The sequence below is a fragment of the Colossoma macropomum genome, unplaced genomic scaffold (genome assembly GCF_904425465.1).
Source record: "Colossoma macropomum unplaced genomic scaffold, Colossoma_macropomum, whole genome shotgun sequence".
NCBI lineage: Eukaryota > Metazoa > Chordata > Actinopteri > Characiformes > Serrasalmidae > Colossoma > Colossoma macropomum.
Window position 1 is genome coordinate 39,437,181 of NW_023494791.1, and position 23,673 is coordinate 39,460,853.

The 23,673-nt window shown below is 39.3% G+C and overlaps 1 protein-coding gene across 2 annotated transcripts in view; it reads left to right on the forward strand.

Annotated features, from left to right (window-relative positions):
* The window catches only part of macrod2 (mono-ADP ribosylhydrolase 2), a 1,059,267-nt gene that overhangs the window by 257,903 nt on the left and 777,691 nt on the right, over window positions 1-23,673 (forward strand). For both annotated transcript variants that reach the window (XM_036575072.1, XM_036575073.1), the window contains exon 4: window positions 16,483-16,512. In XM_036575072.1, the coding sequence (XP_036430965.1) occupies window positions 16,483-16,512 (30 nt within the window). The remainder of the gene's footprint in view (window positions 1-16,482; window positions 16,513-23,673) is intronic.

Sequence of the window (23,673 nt, forward strand, 5' to 3'; positions counted from 1 at the left end):
CTCTGTGTTAATAAACATATTACTGTCTGCAATTTCTGGAGAACATAAATAATGTTTATGCATTTTTTGGCCTGAAGTGTTAAGTATAAAAATACATCTTCATGATGATAGTGCATCAATAAATACATACATACATATATACATACATGAGGCTATTACCTTGGGCCTAAAACATATTTGAGGCAGAAACCCTGCCCTCTTAGACAACAGTGGTTCTTCAAGGTCTCTTAAGTGAAGGCTTTGAATTTAGAACCATGGATTTGGAAGTGTAAGTGGTTCTTTGTATGTTGTATGACAAAATACCTGTTATAAATGCTTATTTAAAGAATCTTTTAAAATATATTATTATGACACAGAACCTATTTTGGTACTGCATAGAACCATTTTCAATAAGAGAGTAGGACATGCAGTAATAGCTTATTGAATGTACTCAAAAGCAGAAGATATTTTCACTTTCTATACTCAATATATCAAAGTTTTTAAGCACAATAAGTTATTTAATTATAAGTAATATCTATTTGTAGTTATGTTATGTCAAGTTATGTTCCTCCAGGTTTCATCAGCACTTCCGACATATGAAGCGTTTTTGGATACTAATTTTATCACAGTCTAACTTCATTCTTGACAGCTTCCTCGGGCTTCCACACTTCCATTCATCATTCTGCACACGTCTTTTTCTTTCCTATGGCGTTTGTTTGTTTTTAATCTCTATGTAAAGTGCTGTGTAATCTTGTTTATGAATACAGTTTATTATGATTATTTATTTTCAAGTTGAGTATTTGCATTATATTAGAGTTATTTTGTAAATATATCTGGAAATTGGTTTTATATTATTATATTTGTGGTTTTAGACAGCACTGTGAAAAAGTCAGAGGCCACCCTTTGTTTATTTAATGTCCAGACAAAACTTTCATTTTTCATCACCAGGAAGAAAAACAGAAAAAATATATATTTAACCAAAAAATTATGCAGAAGCTTCAACAACTTAATCGTTTTTTTCAGTATTCAGTGCATTTACCATTCATGAAGACTTGCTTTCAAACTTTCAAAGAAATCTGCAGGGATATTCTTCCACACCTTCAAAGGTCAGTCTTAGAATTTGGTTACATTTTCTGCTTCTCACAATCCAAATGATCCCAAACATTTTCAATGACGTTGAAGTCTGGACTCTGGGGTGGTCTGTCCATTGTTGTCAGAACACCAGCAGCTTCTTTGTTTAATTTGCAAATGTTTTTTTTTTCTATTTCCTTTTTCAAATGGCTTCTTACACATCCTTTCCTAACAGCTGCTCATCCTTTTTGAGTTGTGTTCTCACAGTGGAAGGATGGACAGAAACACCTGTGGATGTTTTCAGATCTGAAGCAGCTTTATTTTCTCTTCTCTCTCGAACATGAAAGCTTTAAGTGCTGTTTACCAGACGGGGACGGTTTTGATGGTCTTACATGATTACTGAGAGTCCCATTTTCTCTGTATCTTTGTATCATTGTATATGCCATTATAAAACACTGATTCCAAACTTTTCTCTAGTAGTTTGTATATAGGGTATTGTGCTTGTGTTTTTATGCCCAGTGAACTGACCCCCCACCATGCTGTGGTCATGGAGGACAGCTTTGATCATGTCCGTCTGGGCCTCCACTCATGGCTCAGTGTGTGTGTGTCTGAGAGAGAGATGGAGGTGTGTGTGAGGCGAGAGCTTGGTTCCAGCACTCTGATTGGTCCTGCTTTTGCTGCTGTGTGCTGTGCGGAGGAGCTCCTTGGGGAGCGCTCGCAACAATAAAGAACAAAAGAGGTGCGTGGAGTTATCACACATTGGGCCAGGCAAAAGCACATGTATTTTTAATAGGCTGCAAATAAGAAATATGGACTGACTCGCATGCTCTCTCTCTCTCTCTCTCTATCTCTTTGTATTTTTTCTCTCTTTCCTACATTCGCCTAGTCCAGGAGCACGCCAAGGGTTTTGGGGAGGGGGTTGTTATATGAGCTCAAGATTTTAATTTATGCAAGTTTCTGTAGCTAATGAAAAAAAGAGTCTTATCATTACCCACAAGACTTGGGTTCAATTTAACGCTGAGCTTTGCAGGCATGAGATGGGCTTCGACTGATATTTTCAGCCTCCAGTGAGTCTGCAGTGTGTGTGTGTGTGTGTGTGTGTGTGTGTGTGTGTGTGTGTGTGTGTGTGTGTGCGTGTGTGTGCATGAGGGGAGGTGTTACAGTCCTGATGATATAGCCAACATTCAAGGTCTGATTGTCAGATCTTGTTAGGCTGACTTGTGAACTAGAAACCTGTGTGTAATATGTGTGTGAGGGAAAGTGGTAGCCCTATTTCTTCACCCCACCGACCACCCCACCCCCATTTCAGAGAAACATGCCCATTTCCACTTGACTGGGCTTTTGAGCTGCCGAGTCCAACGCAGTCATGACGTGCAGCAACACTGCGAGACAAAGCACCTAATGACTATCAAATGCTCAGGCTCCACTCGCTCAGGCTCCCGCTAATAGGACTGGGTGATAATGCAAAAATGTGAAAATTTGCAATGCTTGAAGACACATTTTCAATACATGATGCATGCTTTATCTCTGAAGGTTTTAGTGCACAATTCCTCTTTAATTGCTGGGTTTAACATATTAGAGAATGTAAGATAGAAAATGTGTCAACTTTTGCACAGGCAATGTTTTATGTACCCCCAAAATATGTCAAATTCTGCAAATAAACAGAAATAGTATATTAAAATGTGCAGGTGTGTGTTCTCTGTGGAGCGTGAATCAACTAAAAATCTACAGGGAATACATCATTTGACTCAAGCCTTTGCATACTACTGTTTTACAATGTTTAGGTTTCCTGATGTCACTTAATAAGATGGATGTTCCTGCAAAACATTATTGAAATGTTAAAAAAAAGACATACATTTTTCATTTTTGCTCAGATTTGAGCTTTAGTATTTAATTCCAATTTAAAAGCAGTGCATTTTGATCTAAGTTTATGAGAAGACAAGATAGACTTAATCAGAATGCAATAAGTTTAATAATTCAATGCATTTTTTATGAATGCAGGGTTTCCATGAATCTGACCATGAAAATCAAGCCATTTCCATATACTGAACACAGTTTACATTACTGATGTCCAGTGAGAGGATTAGTTGCTACAAAATTCCCACAAAAACGTGTAAAAACCTTGAATGTTTTTCATTTTTTGTGTCATTTGAAAACTTCACTTACCCTTTGCATTGTTTTAAAATTTCATGACGAATGGAAATAACACAAACTACCACTTAGCATTAACTTCCATTTCAAGTTAAAAAGTTTTTTCCTTCTCCTGCACAGCTGCCATTGTGGAGATATGAGGTTTTGTTCTGACAGCAATGTTATCATATATACAGTCCCTCATTTTCAGCACATGTATTCTTGTTACAGTAAAGGCTATGTAGGGGAATTGCTTGCTTTTGGTTTTGCTATAAATTTGTTCACATCTCTTTAAAAGCATTTAAAAGCTGTATTTGAACAAGAGGTCAAGAGAGAGATTGTACTGTAGCAACATACAGCACACCAGCCGCTGGGCTTCAGCCTGGACTAGAACAGTTGGAATCTTTAGAAGGCAGCATTACAAATAATTACATGTGTGTTAACTTTGACAGACTTAAATAATACTAATAATACTGCAGTACTTAAAGACATCTTTATGATACATGATACAGAAAACTGTACTGTAATGTACCTTATTACAGTAATTCTAACATATCATATAGTCCACTCCTACCTCCAAATGCCTGTCGTTCAGGCTGAGAAAATTTAACTCATCGTAAACTGAAGTGCTTAGTTTTATGAAGCTGCTGGCTCAAGATATGCATCTGGTTCCTCCAAACTGCATCGTGTTCATCCCTCAGAAATCTAGAGTTGTTATTGTCATTTTGCTATTCTTTTGGTTTACATTGCATAATTATTTAAATGTTGCATCATTACATTATTGCATAATAAATTACATAATCATGTAATGAATTAATTACTTATGTACATAATGTATTACATTTGCATCTGATTTACATTCTATGTGGACAGATTGGTGTCTGCTGGGGGGCTTTATACCACTCTAGCCAATGCTTGGCATTTGACATGGTGACTTTAAGCTCATGTGTGGCTTCTCCAGAGTGTCCTATTCTATGGATAATGCTTTTTTCTATGGAGATAATACAAGCTATGTGTGTATGCCTGTATCAGCAGTCATTCGAATTCGCTGTCAGTTTCATTTCGGACATATAAAATATGTGCCGTGGGGGACTAAGAGGGTTAACATCACAGACATCTCCTATTGAAACCATTTGCTAGGTGCTAAGTCCTCGAGGTCAGTTGTTTTTTAACAAGTGATTCTAAGCTGTCATTTGAGGGAATAATGTAACTCAGTAGAGTAAACTGAATAAAAGCAGATGCTTTGGTTCAGCTGAGGTTGCTCGGTACAGAGGCTGTGTTTTTCTGCCTCAGGTTAAGTCAGGCTACGAATCAACACTGCTTATTCAGCTGTGTGATCTAAAACTACTTGCTTTCTCAGACCCAAACCATAAAGCTTAAAGCCCCCCGAAGCTGCCGGGTTTTCAGAACCGCTGGGGTTGGGGGGCTTGTAAATTATGACACAGGCTAATTCAGAAGACAAGAGCAGGGTTTCAAAGGAAGCAGCGTCATGTAGGTGTCGAGTGGAATGTAGAGTTTAGAATCCGTCGAGATGCTCTGAAGAATGTCTAGCTTAGATCCAGCTTTTCTTCTCTGCCTACAGTGCTACCATGACTTCCTCGTCAATTATAGAACGCCTTTTTCTTTCAGTTTTCTCCAGTTTATGACCCATGTGGGGTTCTTTGATCTCAGATATTTGGTCTCCTCCTTTATATGCACCTTCATGTGCTTTCTTGTCTGGGACTGAATGTGTTTTTTATGCTAGCTAGAATGCAGTGCAGCTATGCTGGCTGAGCAGCAGTTTTTCCCTTGGGAAGGTGTTTTGCTTGCCTGTGGGGGCTGACAGGTAGCTGTGTGCTACTTTTAACTGTGGTGTGTAACGGCTGAGTTCAAAGGGGAGCTGGGGGGTGGGCACAAGCTTGTGATTGTAAGTTTGTGTGTGTTTACAGTCAAGTAATTACCTCTTTGTGGGGCCCGAATGATGGAAAATGGGAAATGTTTGATGCTATGGGGACATCTTGCCATGAGAAAAATAAACATATATATATTTCCTTTGACAGAAAAGGAGTTTTTTGTGTATTAAGATGTTTATAGAGCCCAAATGTCCCCAAAGATGATGAAAATATGAAAGTTTTGATGTTCTGAGGGTGTTTGGCTGGTCGCCATGAGAAGAGAAATCCTTTTTTTTCCAAAATATACAGCTGGTTCCTGAGGTTAAGGCTGGGCTCTAAGAAATAAAGCAGTCAAAAAGGATTCTTTGGAGCGATGCCATAGAAGAGCCAGTATTTATTCCTTAAAAAATGTTTCAGTTGCTCTTTCCAGAACGTTTTTTGTGAATGAGATGTGTTACTATGAAGACCCTCCAGATAGAGGTGTGGACTTGAGTATCATGGCTTGGGCTTGAGTCAGTATTGAGTGACAAACTTGATGACCTTAAACTCTCAGGGTGTTTAGTGTCAGGGAGCCTTTGCTCAGCATGTAAACTCCAGTCTCACTAGAATAACTTGCTAGGCTAACATACCATTTTCCTCATGGTAGTTAAACAAAAGAACCTAAGCTCTGCTTATTTGAATGGTTTGAACAGCTTCTGCACTAAAAACAAGCACAACATTCACCATCATTTAGCTCTCTTTTCTGTTTGGTTTCTGTTGTTTATCATCTACACTCAGTTCAGGTTTGGTTTATGTTCAGCTAGACAGTGTCGTTGGTATGTGTTGCAAGGAAACTAGCAGGTTTTTTCACAATAATGATTTATTTCATCAGAGAACTGACCCTGTTTGTATTGCTTGTGTTTCTCAATCTGGCAGCACTGGGTAACGCTAGCAAGCTAAAGTGCTAGTCAGCTAGATTTATTCTTATCACCTAGCACACAAACATTCTGCAGCCAGATAGTTGCACAACTTTGGGGGTCAGAGGAACCCAAAAATAATCAACTGTAATATTTTTGTATCATTATTTGTTTTATTTTGAAGAATGTAGTTAAATGTAGGTATAGTGTGATATAGTTACAGTAATACAGAAATTCCCAACAAAGACAGCAAAGACTAACTTTCCTGTGTGTGTGTTAGCTCCAGGGAGAGTGCAGTCACTGTAGAGTCAGGTGTTAGAAAGATGTCTACCAACACCAGCCAGCTAATGACCACTCTCTGTGTCCATTTCACACTGCTGTTAGATTTAAGACTTCAATGTGGTTCTCACCACAGAGACATATAACTAGCCACTTCATATCTCCAAGAGACATTTGGGATAGTGGCTCGAAGCTGTTCTTCAGTTCAGAGATATATCTCAGTTCATCCTTCGCTCAGAGCAGAACAAGCTGCAGTGACCTTCCTACGACGTTTCAGTAGTGCTTTATTTCACAGTACAGTAGGTTCATAGTATTTAATAGGTAATTACAAGAAAATTGTGGTAGTTTGAATATACATAGTTGGAATCCAAGGAAACAGTTTTGTAATACTTACCACTATTATGTAAATTAGCATTAAATATTGAAATATATGTTTTTTTTTCTTGCATTACTTGCTCTGTTCTTACGAACTGAACTTGCAAAGCATGTGTCAAGTATTGTTTGTAAGTTCTACATAATTCATTCTTGTATTCTAAATTATTTTGAGTAATTATTGTACTGGAATGGTAACTACTGCTCTACCTGGAAGTTTTCATATATTATTATGTTCATGGAAAGAACGTGTCAGAAGTTGTTTGTAATTACTATATAATTACATATCAAGTACAAGGTACTTGCTGTACTTCAAGTGCTACCCGTCTTTCTTTCCTGCACGTGTATGTTAAGCCCCTTGCACTAAAGCTTTCTTTGCTCCTGAAATTTAGATCTAAACCCAAACATAACCAGAGAACATCTGTTCTACCCAGCCTGACAAAATTCTGTCCACACTCTACCGATACCAAGCAGAGACCAAATATAACCATTTCTAGTGAAAGTGCCTTTTAACAACAATAATAGTCATCATTAATAAACAAAATTAAAAAAAATGAATAGCCTAATAAGTAGCTATCGGGAGTAAATCTAAATTCCACTTTTCAAATAATGAACTTTCAACAAAAGTAAATTGTCCTTTGTGCTTCTGATAGACATTTCAAGCTGTACTGTACACGTCAAGTGAATTTTTTTTGTTTCTTTTGTGAGTGAAAATGAAAAACAAGTCCAGTTTGAGGGGTGAATGTGTCCACCATCAGAAAAAGGAATACAATAATATCCTTGCAAGTCACAGTCACCGTAGCTGTCACTGCCCCATTTTGCAAAGACAGATGAACAGAAAGCTTCATTTGTGAACAAACCTGATATTGACAGTGACAGATAAAAGAAACATCATTTGGATTGACAAAGTGTTGAGCAATTTCTTGCTAACTGTTGTTATTTAGTTTAACGTCTTTGTGCTTCTTAATGTACAATATTTCATTCTCCGAGACAAACACTATGAGCCTGTCAGCATTAGGTTTAATCAGAAGATGATGTGTGTGTGTGTGCTGTTTTGAATAGTCAGGGTTTGAACTAGAGATGGTACGATAACCAATAATGAAACCTTAATTCATGAGACTCAAAACAACCCTATAAGACCTGGTTGACCACAAAAACTGATAAACGGCACTTAAAGCCTTCATCTTTCAGAGAGAGGAGAAAATCAAGCTGCTTCAGATCTGAAAACATCCACAGGTGTTTCTGTTCATCCTTCCACTGTGAGAGGACAACTCAGCACTATGGGTCTGAAAGGATGTGTAGCTGTCAAGAAGCCCTTACTGAGAAAAGGAAAAGACCCAAAAAAGCAAACAAAGAAGATGCTAGTGTTCTTAGTCCAGACCTCAGCATCACTGAATGTGTCTGGGATTACTTGGATTGTGAGATAGAAAATAAAACCAACTCCTAACTTTTGGAGCTGTGGAAAAACATCCCTGCAGATCTCTATGCTGTAATACAGGCAATGGATGGATGCATTAAATACTAAAAAGATGTTGATTTTATTTTTAATTGTTGAGGCAATTGTGTAATTTTCTGTTATATGTTTTTTTGCTTTTTTTTCTGATTTTGAAAAATGGATAACTTGTACTTCTTGGCCATTTTGACTAGAAATTAAATAAACGAAGGGTGATTTTTTTTACACAGTACTATATAACTTGGTGATACTTTATTCTGAGTGGTCCTTTTTAGATTGAATTAACACTCAGCAGACTCTCAGTAACATGTCAAGAACATATGAGGGTTAGGATTAGGTTTGTGTTGAGGTTAAGGTTAGGATTAGGATCAGGGTTAGGGTTAGGTTTTGGGTAAGGATGATTAGGTTAGGTTTTGCGTAATGGAAGTAACATATTAACAATACATCTATTTAATGTAAGTAATGTATCAACAGAACATCTAAAAGATATTTACTTCAGTGTATTCAGATGTTTCACTACTGCTACTTCACTGATATGTTGTTATGTGTTACGGTTAATCTGTTAAGAGTTGATCATCTACAAGATACCAAATAAAGTGTTACCTATAACTTTATAATTGAATTTAAAAATTCAGACTTTGAATGCACGTTGTCATAGAAGAAGAAGCACATGTTTCTATTGTACAAATTCTTGGTCTGTATGTTCTGTAAAATTCGGCGCACATTTTCCTGTTGGTCTTCCGAGAAGCAGGAAGAGTGTTCGGCCAAGCGAGGCTGAATAGATTTCACACGTTTGTGCTTCTCGCAGCTGAAAGGTGTTAAATGCAGAGGTGTAATTATGACAGTTATGTGATGTGAAAGAGAAGGATGGCCAGTGTCACCAAATGCTTTGTAGGGGATTTTGCTGTTTGGTCTGCCGTGGTAGTTGTTGGACAGTTCTTTTTTATTTTTGGCTAAGTGCCACTGTGGAAGAGAATTAGCATCTTTCTTTTTCATTTCTCACAATTGTCTGATTTATCTCTCTGGTTCTGGCCACTGAATGCTTCTTTTTCTTAATATATGTCATTTTTTGGGCAAAATGTAAGGCGAATTGCCTCTTGAATGCTGTTGTTCATGACTGTGCAGACACTTTCTCAAATTAAAGGTCTAAAAGATGGCTGGCAGCTTCAGTTGGAAAGCGAAGTGAGTCCTTTAAAGTCCTGAGAACAAGAAGCACTGTTCTCTAATTTGATTGACGCCCATTAACTGCGGATTCAAGGCTGGTGAGCTCGTCTACTACATGATTAATACGAGCTATCAAACCTGCATTATGGCATGATGACTGGGCCTGGTATGGATTTCTGTTTAGGGTTTTGGTGCTTGGCCCCCTGTCACTTTGGATCACTCCTGTGACTAGCCAGTCCCACTTTACGAACCATTCCCCACCTCTTGGCAGCTTCTTTCCTTTATTTTTCTTCCCCTCGGTGTGTGAAAGTGTGCAGGCCCCTCTTCTTCTTCTTTTTTGTTTTTTTACATTTTATGGCAGCTGTTCCTCATTTGTTCTCTCGCTCCCTGCCGCTTGATAAGCGATTGTCAAGGCGAGTCCCCATTCGTTTTTTTTCCAGGGATTTTAATGCCTCCCTTGATATCAATTGCTGAGGGCTTAGTTTTGTTTTCGCCCTCCATGGAAGTAACAGATCGTATTTTTTTTCTTTTCTGTGCATGCGAGACACTTTTGTATGCTATCAAGGAATAAAAAAAGAGGAAAAAAAGGAAAAAAGACAGGGAAGAGGGGATGAAACGAGCTGCTCGGTGTGACTCACGTCACACGGGGAGTGGAATATTAAAAAAAAAGGCAAAAGAAGAAAAGAAATAAAACAGCCCATGTGAAAGATTTCTGTTTCTGCCTTCCAGGCGAACACATTTACCAAAGTCCCTACTGAGATGAGATACGCCTCTCAGGCTTTTGTTGGATGAGCGCAGACAGAGGCATGCCATTAAAAGCCCAGACGCTCCACTGCTAGGACCTCCTGCCTGTTCCTCTCAACAGTGTCAAATTGATTAGCTCCTGTGCTTCTGCATCCCTGATTGTTAGCGGACCAGATGAAATGGATTTCCAGAATGCCGGCCGTACTGTAACAGCTTCCACAGATTTTCATAATGCCACTTAATTAGACCATGGTGTAGTTAAGTTGCCGGCATTGGTCCTTTTTAGTAACTGTTGCAGAGTTTTATAACCCAGATTTCTTGTAGAAGCAATTAGCTGGCTGACAAGCTAATCTTACCTAAATAGCTACTCTATTTTTTTAGTCTTTTCTTATTTTTCCATTACTTTTACTTAGTTTTCCCTAATTTTGTCATTGCCAATTCCTCTTGCTTGCTAGGTCTCCCCATCATGTGTTGCTAGCAAACTGGGAAGGTGAAGGCTAATGCATTCAAATTGATGTAAAATATTGCATTTGTTCATGTGGAGTTCCTCCAAGCTAGGCTCATCAAACCATGTCTTTATGGAGCTCGCTTCGTGCATGAGCGCACACTCATGCTGGAACTGGAAAGGATCTTCCTCAAAACTTCCACAATTGTATGCTGTAGCATTAACATTCCCCTTCGCTGGAACTAAGGGGCCCAAACCCTGAAAAACATTATCCCTCCTCTACCAAACTTTACTGTTGGCGCTATGCATTTCTGTAGGTAACGTTCTCCTGGCAACCGGTAAACCCAGATTCATCTATCAGACTATCAGTGGAATGTAATTCATCACTCCAGAGAACTTTCTACTGCTGCACTGAGTCTAGTGGCAGCGTGCTTTACACCACTCCAGCCAACACTTGGCATTGCACATAGTGATCTTAGGCTTGAATGCAGCTACTCAGCCTTGGAAACCCATTTCATGAAGGTCCTGATGTACATACATTGTGCTAATAAGTTCATCTCTTGGAAATCCTTTTGAGCACAAAACACGATTAGGCATAACACCAGTAAAGCTGAAAAAAGGCTCATGACAGCTGCACACCTGCTTGATAATATACTTCAGCTGCAGCATATTATAGATCCAGTAAAAGTCCTGCATATTAAAGGACTGCAGTTCACTGCTTTATTAAACTTTTGTTTTTCTGATTCTGCTGTTTGTTATTATCCTCATAAAACTCTCCTGTAATGTGACTAAGCATTTACATGGGGTCGACTATAAATCTTGTGTTTCCTGTTATTCTCCTATTACTCTCATAATCAGATTGAATGTGTGATTATGTGTGTTTGTATTTATATGGGTTTGACTGCAGAGAATGCAGAGAAAGCTTAAATGAGCCAAGTGCATCTCTCAGCACTGGGAAAAAAAGGCAAGATACTAATCGTGCCAGCTGACAGGTTTTGAACCTTTGTTTATCTTTCTCTTGTTTTTTAGTGTTTGCGCAACAAAGCGCTTGACGAAAAGCGCATTCTCACAACAGAAAACCCGCTTTTGTCCTTCCGCCCACGCACGCACGACGCTTTTAACTCGCGCACAATGGTGTCGAGTGAAAAAAAAAGGAGTGTCATCCAAAAACATGCTTTATTTATTTTTTTCTTTGTATATATGTACATTTTTTCACGTTTGGAAAATGTGGGCTAGACACTGACTGCACATTATTTTATCAACTCTCATTGCTGCCTAGTAAGTGTACTAATAAAGGAATAGTTTGGTGTAAAACGAAATTTACACAGTGTTCCCCTTTGCCTATATGTAGTCAAATAACAATATGATGTGTTTGCGCTTCAGATTTTAGCTTATGTAGCTGAAAAATAATGAAGCTTTTACTCCACCAGTTAACATCATGCAAACTAAACACTAAATACTGAAAAAGTTGAAATTACATTTACCTCCAAATACATGTTTTCTGTTTTTGTCCTGACACTGAAACAAGAATAACTTAATAGCCGTTTTGACTGGAAATTAAATAAATGCAATGTAATCTCTGACTTTATACTGTATGTACAACAATGTAAATGAGTTGGGAAATGTAAGGGGTGCAAACGTGCAAAGATTTTATTAATTGTCAGCTATTAGCCTCATAGCTGCAGTACTAAAGAAACCTGAACTGCCAGACAGGTCTTGGCTGATTGACTACATTTGGGATAAGTGGAAGGCTGTTTAATTATCGCACTCTCCCTTTGGTCTCTATTTCATAAAGTGAGTTTTTTCTCCGCTGTTAGACCGCCATGCTAATCGTGATTGAGGTGTATGGGCTTAACCCAGCTTCCCCTGCACTCTTCATGAACCCCACGTTCGAGCACATGTCTGCTTTATTTTTTCCACAACAGCCAAATTAACGATGGCTTTTTAATCCCCCCTCTAATCAGTCCGTGGAAGCAGCGAGTCTGGGACTGACAAGAGGAGCCAGCTGACTTATATGCTAATCACCCTCCCCACCATCAACACCACCACAACCACCAACATGACCAAACCACACACACACAGACTTGTTTTTGTACAATTTTATAAACTGAAAAACTGTACAATTTTATAAACTTTCACTTTATAAAGTGAAAATGAGTTAACACAGCATTTTCCTGCAAATTTTAATGCACAATTACTATTTGTATTGTACTTTAGTACTATTTATTGTGCTGCACTTAATATATTGGGGAAAAAACATAAAATGTTAAATGTACTATTTACACAGGTCACATTTTTGTATTTTTGTAAATGTCTACATGTAAAATTATATATGAAATGACATATGCAGTAATAATAGTGTGTATATATATATATATATATATATATATATATATATATTTGTAATAATAATGTAATGTTGAAAATGAACTATATAATAACTATATATATATATATATATGCAATAAGACACTTCTAAACCTTACCCTAAACCTAACCTTAACCTTACCCGTCAAAAAAATTATATTATCCTTCAGTTTTAAAATTTAAAAAAAAAATATAGCTTCTGTAAAAACAATTTTATTTTCTGGCCCTGATATTTTAGGTCCCCACTGTTTTTCCCTGGTCTTCCTCCAAATTCAGGAGGAATTTTGTCCCAAAAGTGTAGAAAAACACACACACACACACACATATGTGCACACATGCACACACAAACACACACACACACAAACAACTTTCTCCAGTCAAGAAATCCCGTCCTTGACATTACCTTCTGATGAACTGGGAAATGGGAGATGTTTGTGGCGGCGGGCAGTAAGCAGGGCTCATGGTGTCAAACTTGCACAGTGCTCGTGATTAAATGGTCGTTTGTGAGGCTGATTGTCGCTGTCGGGGCTGCAGAGGTGAGAAGCAGTAGCAGGGGTTTCACTTGGGCTGTTTTTAGTCGTCTTATCTGGGCTGTGAAAGAGGTTTTGCAGACAAGCCTCAACCCTCCCCCCCATAACCCCCAGCCCCAGCTGCCTGCTCCACCATCAAACATCTGAGAAAGGTAGCATCAAAGGGCTTCCCGGCCCTCAGAGCATCTGCTCAAACTCACTTCAGTGGCCCTCCAAGTAGTTTGTGGCCGTTCATATCACTCACACAGCGTCCATGAACACAGCGGCTTGTGGTGTGTGATCGGTGAAAAGCAGCTACTCTCGCTACATTACTTCATACTTTTTTCTTTCTTTGCAGTATATTTGAGTTGGTTTAATAAAAGTGAACTCAAAGTTCTTCATTATCATCTTCCTATTATTATATTTATTTTAATTTTAACTTTTTTTATTTAATACATTTTTTTTATTATTCTATTTTTTTCCCCTTTAGAAACAAATGCTGGAATATTGAGAAAGTTCAAATCTAATTAGGACCTCTCACACTGCCCCTCATAGACATTACACACAGACTCACATACATACTGGCAATGAGTACCACGGAACAACTGGGATATCATAGCAACAACCTAGCAACACTTTAACAATCAGCTGGCATACCATAGCAATGGCCTTGCAGCACCTTAGCAGCCACTTGGAATATCAGAATAGCCTAGCAACAGCTTAGCAACCACTGTGAGTACCATAGCAATGGCTTAACAACATCTTTTCAACTACCTGGGATACCATAGCAATGGCCTTGCAACACCTTATCAACCACCTGAAATATCATAACAACAGCCCAGCAACACCTGAGCAACCACTGTAGGTACTACAGCAGTGGCTTAACAACACCTTAACAACTACCTGGAATACCCTAGCAATGGCCTAACAGCACCATAGCAACCTCCTGGGATTCCATAGCAACAACTTTGTTCACAAATGTTCCCCTTCTACTTCATAGCATGCATGCTTTACTTGTGTGCTCTTGCATCAAATGAATACAAATTATACTGTACTTCACTTTATTTTTTCCTGTATCTGTACTTTTTTGAGCATTACAGTGTGTAATTTGACATGTACTTGTCGTAATGTCCAATAATCCTGAGGATAACATACGGAACCTCTGAATAAATGTCTTTTCAGTCACTAGTATTCCAACATTGGCAGTTCTGTACTGAAATCCTTATTTTGGACCACAAAAAGCAATCAGACTCTTCTGAGCTGAGATTAGAACACTAAATCTAAGAAAGGCAGCTGGACGTGTTAATATACTGTGTAATATTCCTGTGTGTGCATCCCTGATTGTTAGTAGACTAGATGAAATGAATTTCCATAATGTTGGCCACACTGTAATGGTTTCCACAGATTTCCATAATACTGCTTAATTAAACCATGGTGTAGTCAAGTCGGTGGAGTGGATAACTGGACACAACACCATACAGCAAATGTGTTTTGCTCTTGATCAGTGGAAAAAGAACAAATATAGTGTGTAATGTAACTAGTAGGCATGAAATTTTAGCTCATAATTAATTGCCATGTAAGTAATTGTGATTGTATTCTATTACAAATACAAGCATACAGTGGTCAGCTTGTCTGATTAGCTATCTATCTATAGTGATAGCTGTTGATATTTAGTAGCTCCCAACTGATGATGGACACTGCTTGAGCTCAAATAAATATTCTTCACTGCTGCCTGGAAGTCAAAAGGTAGAACGTTTGTTGTTTTCATGGCTTTCCATATGTTCCCATATATACATTTTCTCCTTTCTTTTATTTACATGCATATATCTCAACACAGTGTCTGAAAAATTATACATTGACATTCAGTTTGTGGCATTGTAAGCATATGACTGTGAAAGCTAACAGCTGTTGAGTAATTGTGGTCATCTTAAATAATGCATGTAATAATTGTGATAAGCCTAATTGCTACATAGTTTGTGACTCAAAAAGGCTGTTTACACTTTGCATCAACTTTTTTGGTGATCAGATCACGTTCAGATTTCACTTGATGGCATAAAAAGGGCGCACCTTGATCTTATTATGATTATATCACTCGAACCACATTGAGAGGTGGTTAGAGATGGATCTTGACCACATTCAACAGTGTAGGTGTAAATTAAATATGTTTTCCATGCATACATTTATGTAGGACTTGAGTCTTCTGGACAGTAGTGACACTGACCACTGCAGAAATCACAGCAGCTGCTTGAAAGATGTTTTAGACAATTTTTCCAGTATTTGACAGCGTATAATACACTGGTAGTAACAAGTGAGAAACCATGTTTACAGTAGGTTGTTGGAAACAATGTATGTGTTAATGTGCTTTTAGTGCGAAAGTAAAATTGAATCTCATCTGGTCACACATGGGAGGCATTTTAGTGAAAAGTGTAAATGAAGTCCAGCTAAAATATATACAGTTATAATCTGGACATGGAACACATGTTAAGATATAAACAGCCTCAACAGTCTTTTCAAAACTGGTAGCTGAAAATTTGACACTGATCTTTCTGGGCTGGCTTTCCAGGCAGTGTCAAATACTGGACACATCAAATGGAATTCTCTATTAATACTTGCTTTGGATTATGTTGCACAAAACAGAACATGGTCTTTCTGATTTATAATGTTAGTAAATCCAAGAGTGGTATGTTAATACACTTTCTCTGTGGCTTAAAGGTCTAGTAAAAGTCCTGCATATTAAAGGCTGTTATATAATATTTGATACATTGTACTGTTGTAATAACTTTAGTTTTCCTTCATTCCATTAGAATAGAACATAGAATGGAATATCTGCCACTGCACATGTACAACAAGATTGAGTTTCCATGCTAGATGCTGTAAGAAATGCAACTGTTGCAATAAAGTGACATGAACAGTGACATTATTGTTCTGTTATCCTCAAAACAGTGCCTGCATGCAGCTGACACATATACCACATATACTTCAGCATTGCAGCTTGCTATTGTATGCATGCTGGTGCCTCACAACCCCTGTGCCATGAATAGATCTCTCCTTTGAGGGTGCTTGACCTTAAAGGTCTACGTCTGTGCCTACTCTCATCTGAATAATGGTGTCCTCTTTGAGGAAAAGTGTTTTCTCTTTGAAACGTTCTTTAAACCCAGCCACTGATCTTCTGTTTTTTTTTTCCCTTTTGTCTCCTCAACAGCAAACTCCAGTCTTCTCGGCGGTGGAGGAGGTAAGCGACTCATCTTTGATAACCTGTTTGTAGCACCTGCATGTTGTTAGAGCACATGTGAGCTGCTTCTTAGTCTCAAATGTTTTCACCCAATTTGCGAGAGGACTGTGTGCCTGTTCTGGTTAGAGCGGCAGCATTTGAACGCATTTAAACGCTCCCCGCGTCTCAGAGAGCTGTGGGTCCAGACGTGGCCGTCTCTTTGCCGGCCCTGCCGCATCGCGTTTTCATCAAGCGGTCAGACGGAATCAGAAGCACCCAACCATGTCTGCAGGGTAGATGAGGGGAGGGAGCAAGGGGGGAGGGGTCAAGCCAGTCGGAACAAAGCCGTGAGTGCCCAGAGTTCCTCTTTTGGAAGAATTTTGCACATAGTCTGACATGATTGAAATAATCATTGCACGGAGCACTGGATAGGGCAAGGAAGGGGGCGATGGAGGAGGGGATGGGGGAATCAACCCAATTACATGATGAATTCTGATCCCAGCAGCACTACACATGGGATTCCAGTTAGTCCCTAGATAACGAGCGCACACTTGTCAGTCAGTTACTTCCCCTTTTGGCACAAAATCCTTTGTATATTTGTCTGTGCCTTGATGTTGACCAGAACCTCCCGCATCTTGCTTAGGGATGTTCTGATTTGATCAAGAGATCAATGTGGGATCTGATCAAAGCATAAGGTGTTTTGACACTTGAGTTTTTTTTCCAGACACAAGGCCTGAGAATTTAGAACATTCGGTTGAGTGTAAAAGTTTTCAAGTCCAAATGAGAAACAATATCTGGTCCACCTAAAATGGTAGGGATCTTTCTAAGTGTGTTATTACTTTATTGGTCCTACAAGGGAAAGTCGTCATTTTGCTGCCTAACTATGCACAGTCTGGGAGCAGCACTGCTTGGGACAGTGCGGTTAAGTGCCTTGCCCAAGGGCACAACCAGGTATACCTGCTCAGTCGTGAATTTGAACCTGCAAACTTCAGGTTGATGGCTCAAGTCTCCTGCCTCTAGGCCGCCAGCCACCCAAGTAAATCCAAGTCCACACAATGTGTGAAAGCTATCCAATCCCTGGGGCTGCGCATAGTTCCTTCATTTTGTCATGTTACTCACTGTTTGAAATATGTCTTCTGCCTTATTTATGTACAGGGTGATCCAAATAATCCTTTTTGTAGATGCATAATGCAGCATGAATTAATTACCATCTTGTTATCATCAGTAAATGCATAATATTCCAATTAACTGCAGTTTTTTTATGTTGTGAAATCCAGTCCACTGAGAACATCACATAAAACATGTCTTGTGATGCCTAAAAGGTTTTCTGTTCTGTTCAAAGACATGCTTTCATGAACTCATGCCTTGCACCCAGGAATTACCATTGTTCATCACCTTTTGAGTGTTGATACCAAAGAAGCAATAAAGGAATTCTCCTGCTTGAAACCAAACCTGTAAAAATGAGCCCCAAACAAGCCCCGAATTTATCCTGGATGTGGACCACGTGTGAAAACATGCATATTTTAATGGATCGATATCAGTTATATTAAGCACAATCCAGTTCTGATCCTTTTTTAAGGCTATTTTATCTTTTTTTACTATTTCACAGTTTTACACACTATGTACATCAGAGGTGGTGTAAGCAGACTTATCCACAAATTGTGGCAAAGAACTATTTTGAAGTTGAAAAAAACCCATCAGGAAATATTGCAATGGCAATGTTTTGACTGTTTTGTCAAAACTAGTGGTAACATGAAATTACTTGGCAATAACAGCACATTTAGGATACTCTATTCATTTTAAGTAGAGGAGAGTGGAGCATAACCTTTTTTTGCTAAATTTTAACATTTGAGCTGTTAATTTTTTTACGTATAAGCAATCTACATATGTCTGCTACAAATGAAAACAGAAACTTTGTTTCCAGCACTTCCAGATAACAAATGCTTTAGCTGAAAACATAGCATGTACAAATGTTGTTACTTAACCCTTAAGTGGGGTTAATTGTAACAGAGTGCGGGGTTGGTTGTAACACTAGGTAAACATGGTTGTTTGAACCACACCTTCCAACCTAAATACACAAAAATATATGAATCTGATTGATATGGGCGAGATATAGACTTTGGACTCTCGTTTATTTGAGGAGGCTTAGACTATGTTAAAACTAACCCCACCGTGTGGAGGCTGTACTTTAATCTGACTGGGTTAACTCTCACTGGGAGTTACTTACACACTAAGAGGGTGATTCGAATAATATATGAGTGTATTCTGTGACTTACACACAACACAACTAATCGAAAACACTTATGATGAAATGAAAAGGCATGAAAAGTTACTTTTAGGAGACAAAAAGAGTCTTCGAAGTGAGTCTTGAGAAATATCTGTCTAATTGCTGTCAACATTTGCAGATGAGATTGCTAGGAAAATATAAGAAGGTGACCAAAAGCACTTAACCATGTGTAACTAAAAAATATCCATATTATATTTACCCTGTGTTAGATTGTGCCCCTAGTCCAAAAATAAAAACATATCAATACAGTGTTACACTGTGCAAATGCTGATGTGATTGTCCACTTAGCTTATCTTGGCTAAATCGTTTCACTAACTTTAATGTACTTGAGGTGAGCACTGTATGGCTATTTAGCTGCAAAAATAGTGTCGTACTTGATATCAGCAGATACTCAATGTTATGTGACTTGGATTAGGATCAGGGGCAAGAAAAGTTGTCCTAGGATATCCCTAGTCACAGCTTTTTCCACTAGACGAACTCAAGGCCACACTCGATTTCAGCCCCCTGTGAGGAAGTGATTAGCGTCGGCGATACCCTATCTGTTTCACATCAAGCTCTTTTGGTGTGGCCCTTACATTATCTGATGCATGCTAAATGCCCTAGACCTCTGTGGGTATTGTAGCCGTCCCTCAGACTCAGATTTATATCACACGTTGGGCGTGATCTCCTTGATTGGTGGTCATGGGGCGGGGGAGGACGAGCCTGATTGAGATCAGAGGGCACAGGGCCATGACAAAACCACTTAGCCCAGCACCTGTCAATGAATCGCCATGACCACAGAACCGCAAGTCCGACGCTGCTGAACCACTTTGTTCATTGCCACCTCTTTGTATGTCATCACGGTCCTTTTATCGATTCGTCATGACTGTTAAGGTTTCGAGGGCAATTTGCTTTCTTCATTATTTTCCTGTAATTGGCCTCTGCCTTCGCTGCCAAGCACTGCATGTCTGAGACCGTTTCTGAGGACGCTTAATGGCCGGGGAGGGCATTTCATATCGGCAGCGAGAACATTGCAGTGTTGAGAGAAATAACGTGAGAAGGAGATTGCCTGTTTACACAGCTCAGTCTGGAGGTGGTATTCTTTGCAATGTCTATAGCTCCAATAAAGGAGCTCCAATGCTGTGTTCTCCACCAAAGGGATCCTAATCAAAGCCCACATCAAGAACATTGTCTCTCCTCTAATTGCTATCCCCTGATAGCAGTGTTGGTAAGCTAATTAACCCTGCAACAATAAGACTTTTGGTCTCAGAACCTGCCTCAGTAGCTTTTGGGCAAGAACTCTCAAACGCATTACACAAATGCTCGACATTAAAAAGCACTAGGTAGCTTTTATAGTGGTCCCGGCTTGAACTCGCTTGGAGGTAGGAAGGTTAATCCTATGTAAATAATTGCAACATCGGGGAAGAGTGGATCGACTGGAGCGAAGCCTGTGCAATAAAACCAATCTGGCTCAGCTGGCAGAGCTGAGCGATGGACTTCTGATTGAAAGCTCTTTTGGGTGGCAAGAGATCACTGGTTTTATCATCAGGAGACTTCTCTCGCTAAGCCAAGAGGTTTTTCTTTCTTTTTTTTTCTCCTTTGCCCCCCCTTCCTCCCTGGTTCGCTCAAAACAAAGCCCATCATCCCCTCCGCTTTATCTGAGTGTGCGTCTGTGTCAAAGATGGCTTTATCTCCTCGCCCTCTTTTATTGCTGTTGGATGACTGATACAGCAACCTGTTTTCTTTTTCCCCCACTCTCGCCTAGCTCCTATCGTTTAGCGAGGTGAGGACCTCCAGCCGTGACGAGTTCATCTCAGCTGAGGCCTCTTAAAAAAGACAGTGCTTTCTCTTATCTGGAAAGTGGGCTTTCGCTGCTCTCTAGATGTCTGGGGGGAGGGATTGTAATGGGCTGTGAACTTTGGGTGGGTAAAAGAAACCGCGGTCGTTTGTTTGTTTTGTTAAATGAAGTATTACATCTGCTGATTGGGCTATAACATGCAACCCGCCCAATTACCGTGCCTTATGGGGTTCAAAAGCCGTGGCAAAGTGGTTTCCTGTTGTTCGATGGAAAAACCGAAATCAAATCCAGCGTTTGTGGTCAGTATAGTTCCCACATAGTTTAAAGTTTGTGTGGTCAATCTGATCAGCACATTTCTACCATTATTTCACCACTTCAAAGTGATGCTCCATTTACTTTTGAGCGTTCAGATTTCTCTTTAGCAGAGTAATTCCATGCTTTTTGAAGTCACCCATAAACACCTACTGCGATGAAAATGTGTTTCTTGTTTATTTGCCCTAAATGAGAGTGCAACATATGGGCTGGCTTAAGCTGAGCAGGGAAATTACATCATCCTTACTGAAGTCCAGGGTAAATAAGATGCCACTTCTCCTACTCTTTCCTCTCTCTCTCATTTTCCTTTGCTCTTTTCTTGGTGGTAAAGATGAATCTGGCTTTCAAGAGAGAGCAAAAAGCTACAGTAACGATGGAGGGCTTTGATGTACTCATTCAGACTTGTTAACATTCTAACCGTAACCATTCCTTCCGTTTAGCGTAGGCTTAACTAGACCTCCCTGACAAATCACACCACTTTAAGTGAAAGCGCCTCCCATTGAGGCCATGGAGGATGGGAGCTCTTGACATAACAGGCAGCCTAAGCCTAACTAGACCGCTGTGATTTTATGTCTATTTTAGAAAGAAAGAAAAAAGTTGTGCCATAATTACGTTGATTGACCTCAGAGTTAAAATGCCGCTGATAATGATGTCATATATACAGCCTCACTTCCCTAAAAACACCTGTCTTATAGGTTTGTATGTCTCTCTTCTTCAAAAGTCAGTTTCTGCCCACAGAACCCTTCTTGGCTGGATGTTATTAATAATATTATTATTGATAAATTGTTCACCGCTACAGATGGGCTACAATCTGTAATTGTACCTACATAGTAGACCTGTAAGTTAGGTAAACCTCAAAAGGTTCTCACATGACCCTAGTATTAACAGGAAATAGGCATGTAAAGATTCACAACTTGACAATTCAATTTAAGACATTTGCATTAATGGCATTTGGCAGATAGTGCCCAAGCGCACTCATTGGTATAGCATGGTGAAACTGAACCCCAGTCTGCCACAAGGAGGGCACAGTGCTACCCACTATGCTATACCAACCACATAAGACACAATACAGTAATGTCCCAGTTTGATAAATAAGGAGTGGCTGAAAATGTGCCACACATTATGTTAATGTTTCCATTTGCAGTTTATTAGAGCATTCAACATAATGAAAGTACAATATTAAAAATACTTTAGAGTGTTGAATTGTAATGCTCTAGTCTCAAGTTAATGTTAGCCCCAAGCTAACACACAAGCCACAAGCTAACATACTCATCACAATACAATGATGCAATAAAATATGCTGTGATACAATCAGTGCAACATCAGAAGTGTTTTCTGAGTTCCTGATACTCCACTTTTGGTTTTATGTGAAGCAGTTCTGGCTAATGTTTTTCCGAAATAGTGATCATCTGACTTGAACAACAAATTATGATGATTTTGTAATGATTCTGTTTATCCAAATACTGGTCAATCAATCATTATCCCCCCCAATCCCAATATTTTGTATAGCTTTGTGTGGTTCCTTTGAACAGATCTAGATTTCTGGCCCCATATTTTCCTTAGCCGCCCCGTACCCCTCTACCAATGTTGCTCTGTGGTATTCGGACGCCCCACTAGTGATTTAGTTCTGGCACCAGGCCTGCACCCATAAGCATACCCAGCATAAAGGTTAACCAAATTCGACTTTGGTAGCAGAAATGACGACAAAATGCAGGATCATGGATTTGTGCCCATAACATTCTACACTACCTGGTGGAGAAAGTGGCCAAGAGTGCTTTCTAATGAAGTGAATAGTGTGTGTATATGATATAGCATCTTAAAACATATTGCCAGTGTTGGGGAAGCTGCTTTGAAAGCATAGCTTTGCAAGCTATCATTTACTTCACACTGGAAGAAACTGAACTACAGCAAAGCTGCCCTGGGGAGAATTCTAGTTGTTTAACTAAAGATGCCTGAAGTTGTTCAAACTATGTTGTAAAAAAATCTAATTAACAGTGCACATTATACGAATGTATAACAAATAATAATATTATTATATTATTATATAATAATAGGCGACCTGTCCAGGGTGTTTTCTGCTTTCTGCCCAATGACTGCTGGGATAGACTTCATCACCCCCCACGACCCAGAACAATAAGAGGCTTAGAAAGTGTGCGTGTGTGTGTATGACATTTTTCTGCCCTGTGATGGACTGGCGGCCTGTCCAGGGTGTTTCCTGCTTTCCGCCCAATGACTGCTGGGATAGGCTCCAGCTCCCCCATGACCCAGGAGGATTAGCTACTTAGACAATGTTTGTGTGTTTGTGTTTGACATATATCAAATGTTGTGAATACCATAAAGTATAAACATTATAGACTTAATGAACCTCACCTATGCAAGACGGTACACCTGGAGGCACATTAGCTTGTCTTCTCCTCTATAAAGGGAAGCCTTTTTGTTTTTCTCATGTGGGCTCGAATTATGTGACCCTGCAGAAAACAATCAAGGAGGGCGTACATTCTGAGCATCATCAGGCCCCGAGGTACAATCAGTCTTTCTGAAAATGTGTCTCTGCTAAGAGGACAGGGCTGCAGTATGAAAGCAGTAACTTCTGAAATTGCTTTTTCACACTTTGAACCAGATCTACCAGATGACATTTTACGTACTGACACATTAGCATCGAAAGATTCGTTCTGGTGTTTCGTGAATTGGGTCTCAGGCAGGCGTAGATTTGTCTCATTGCATATCTACAGCACGCTTCCTTTGACTCCTTAACCATAATATCCTCTGCCTTCATGTTATTCTCTGCTCATTTAATGCATACTGC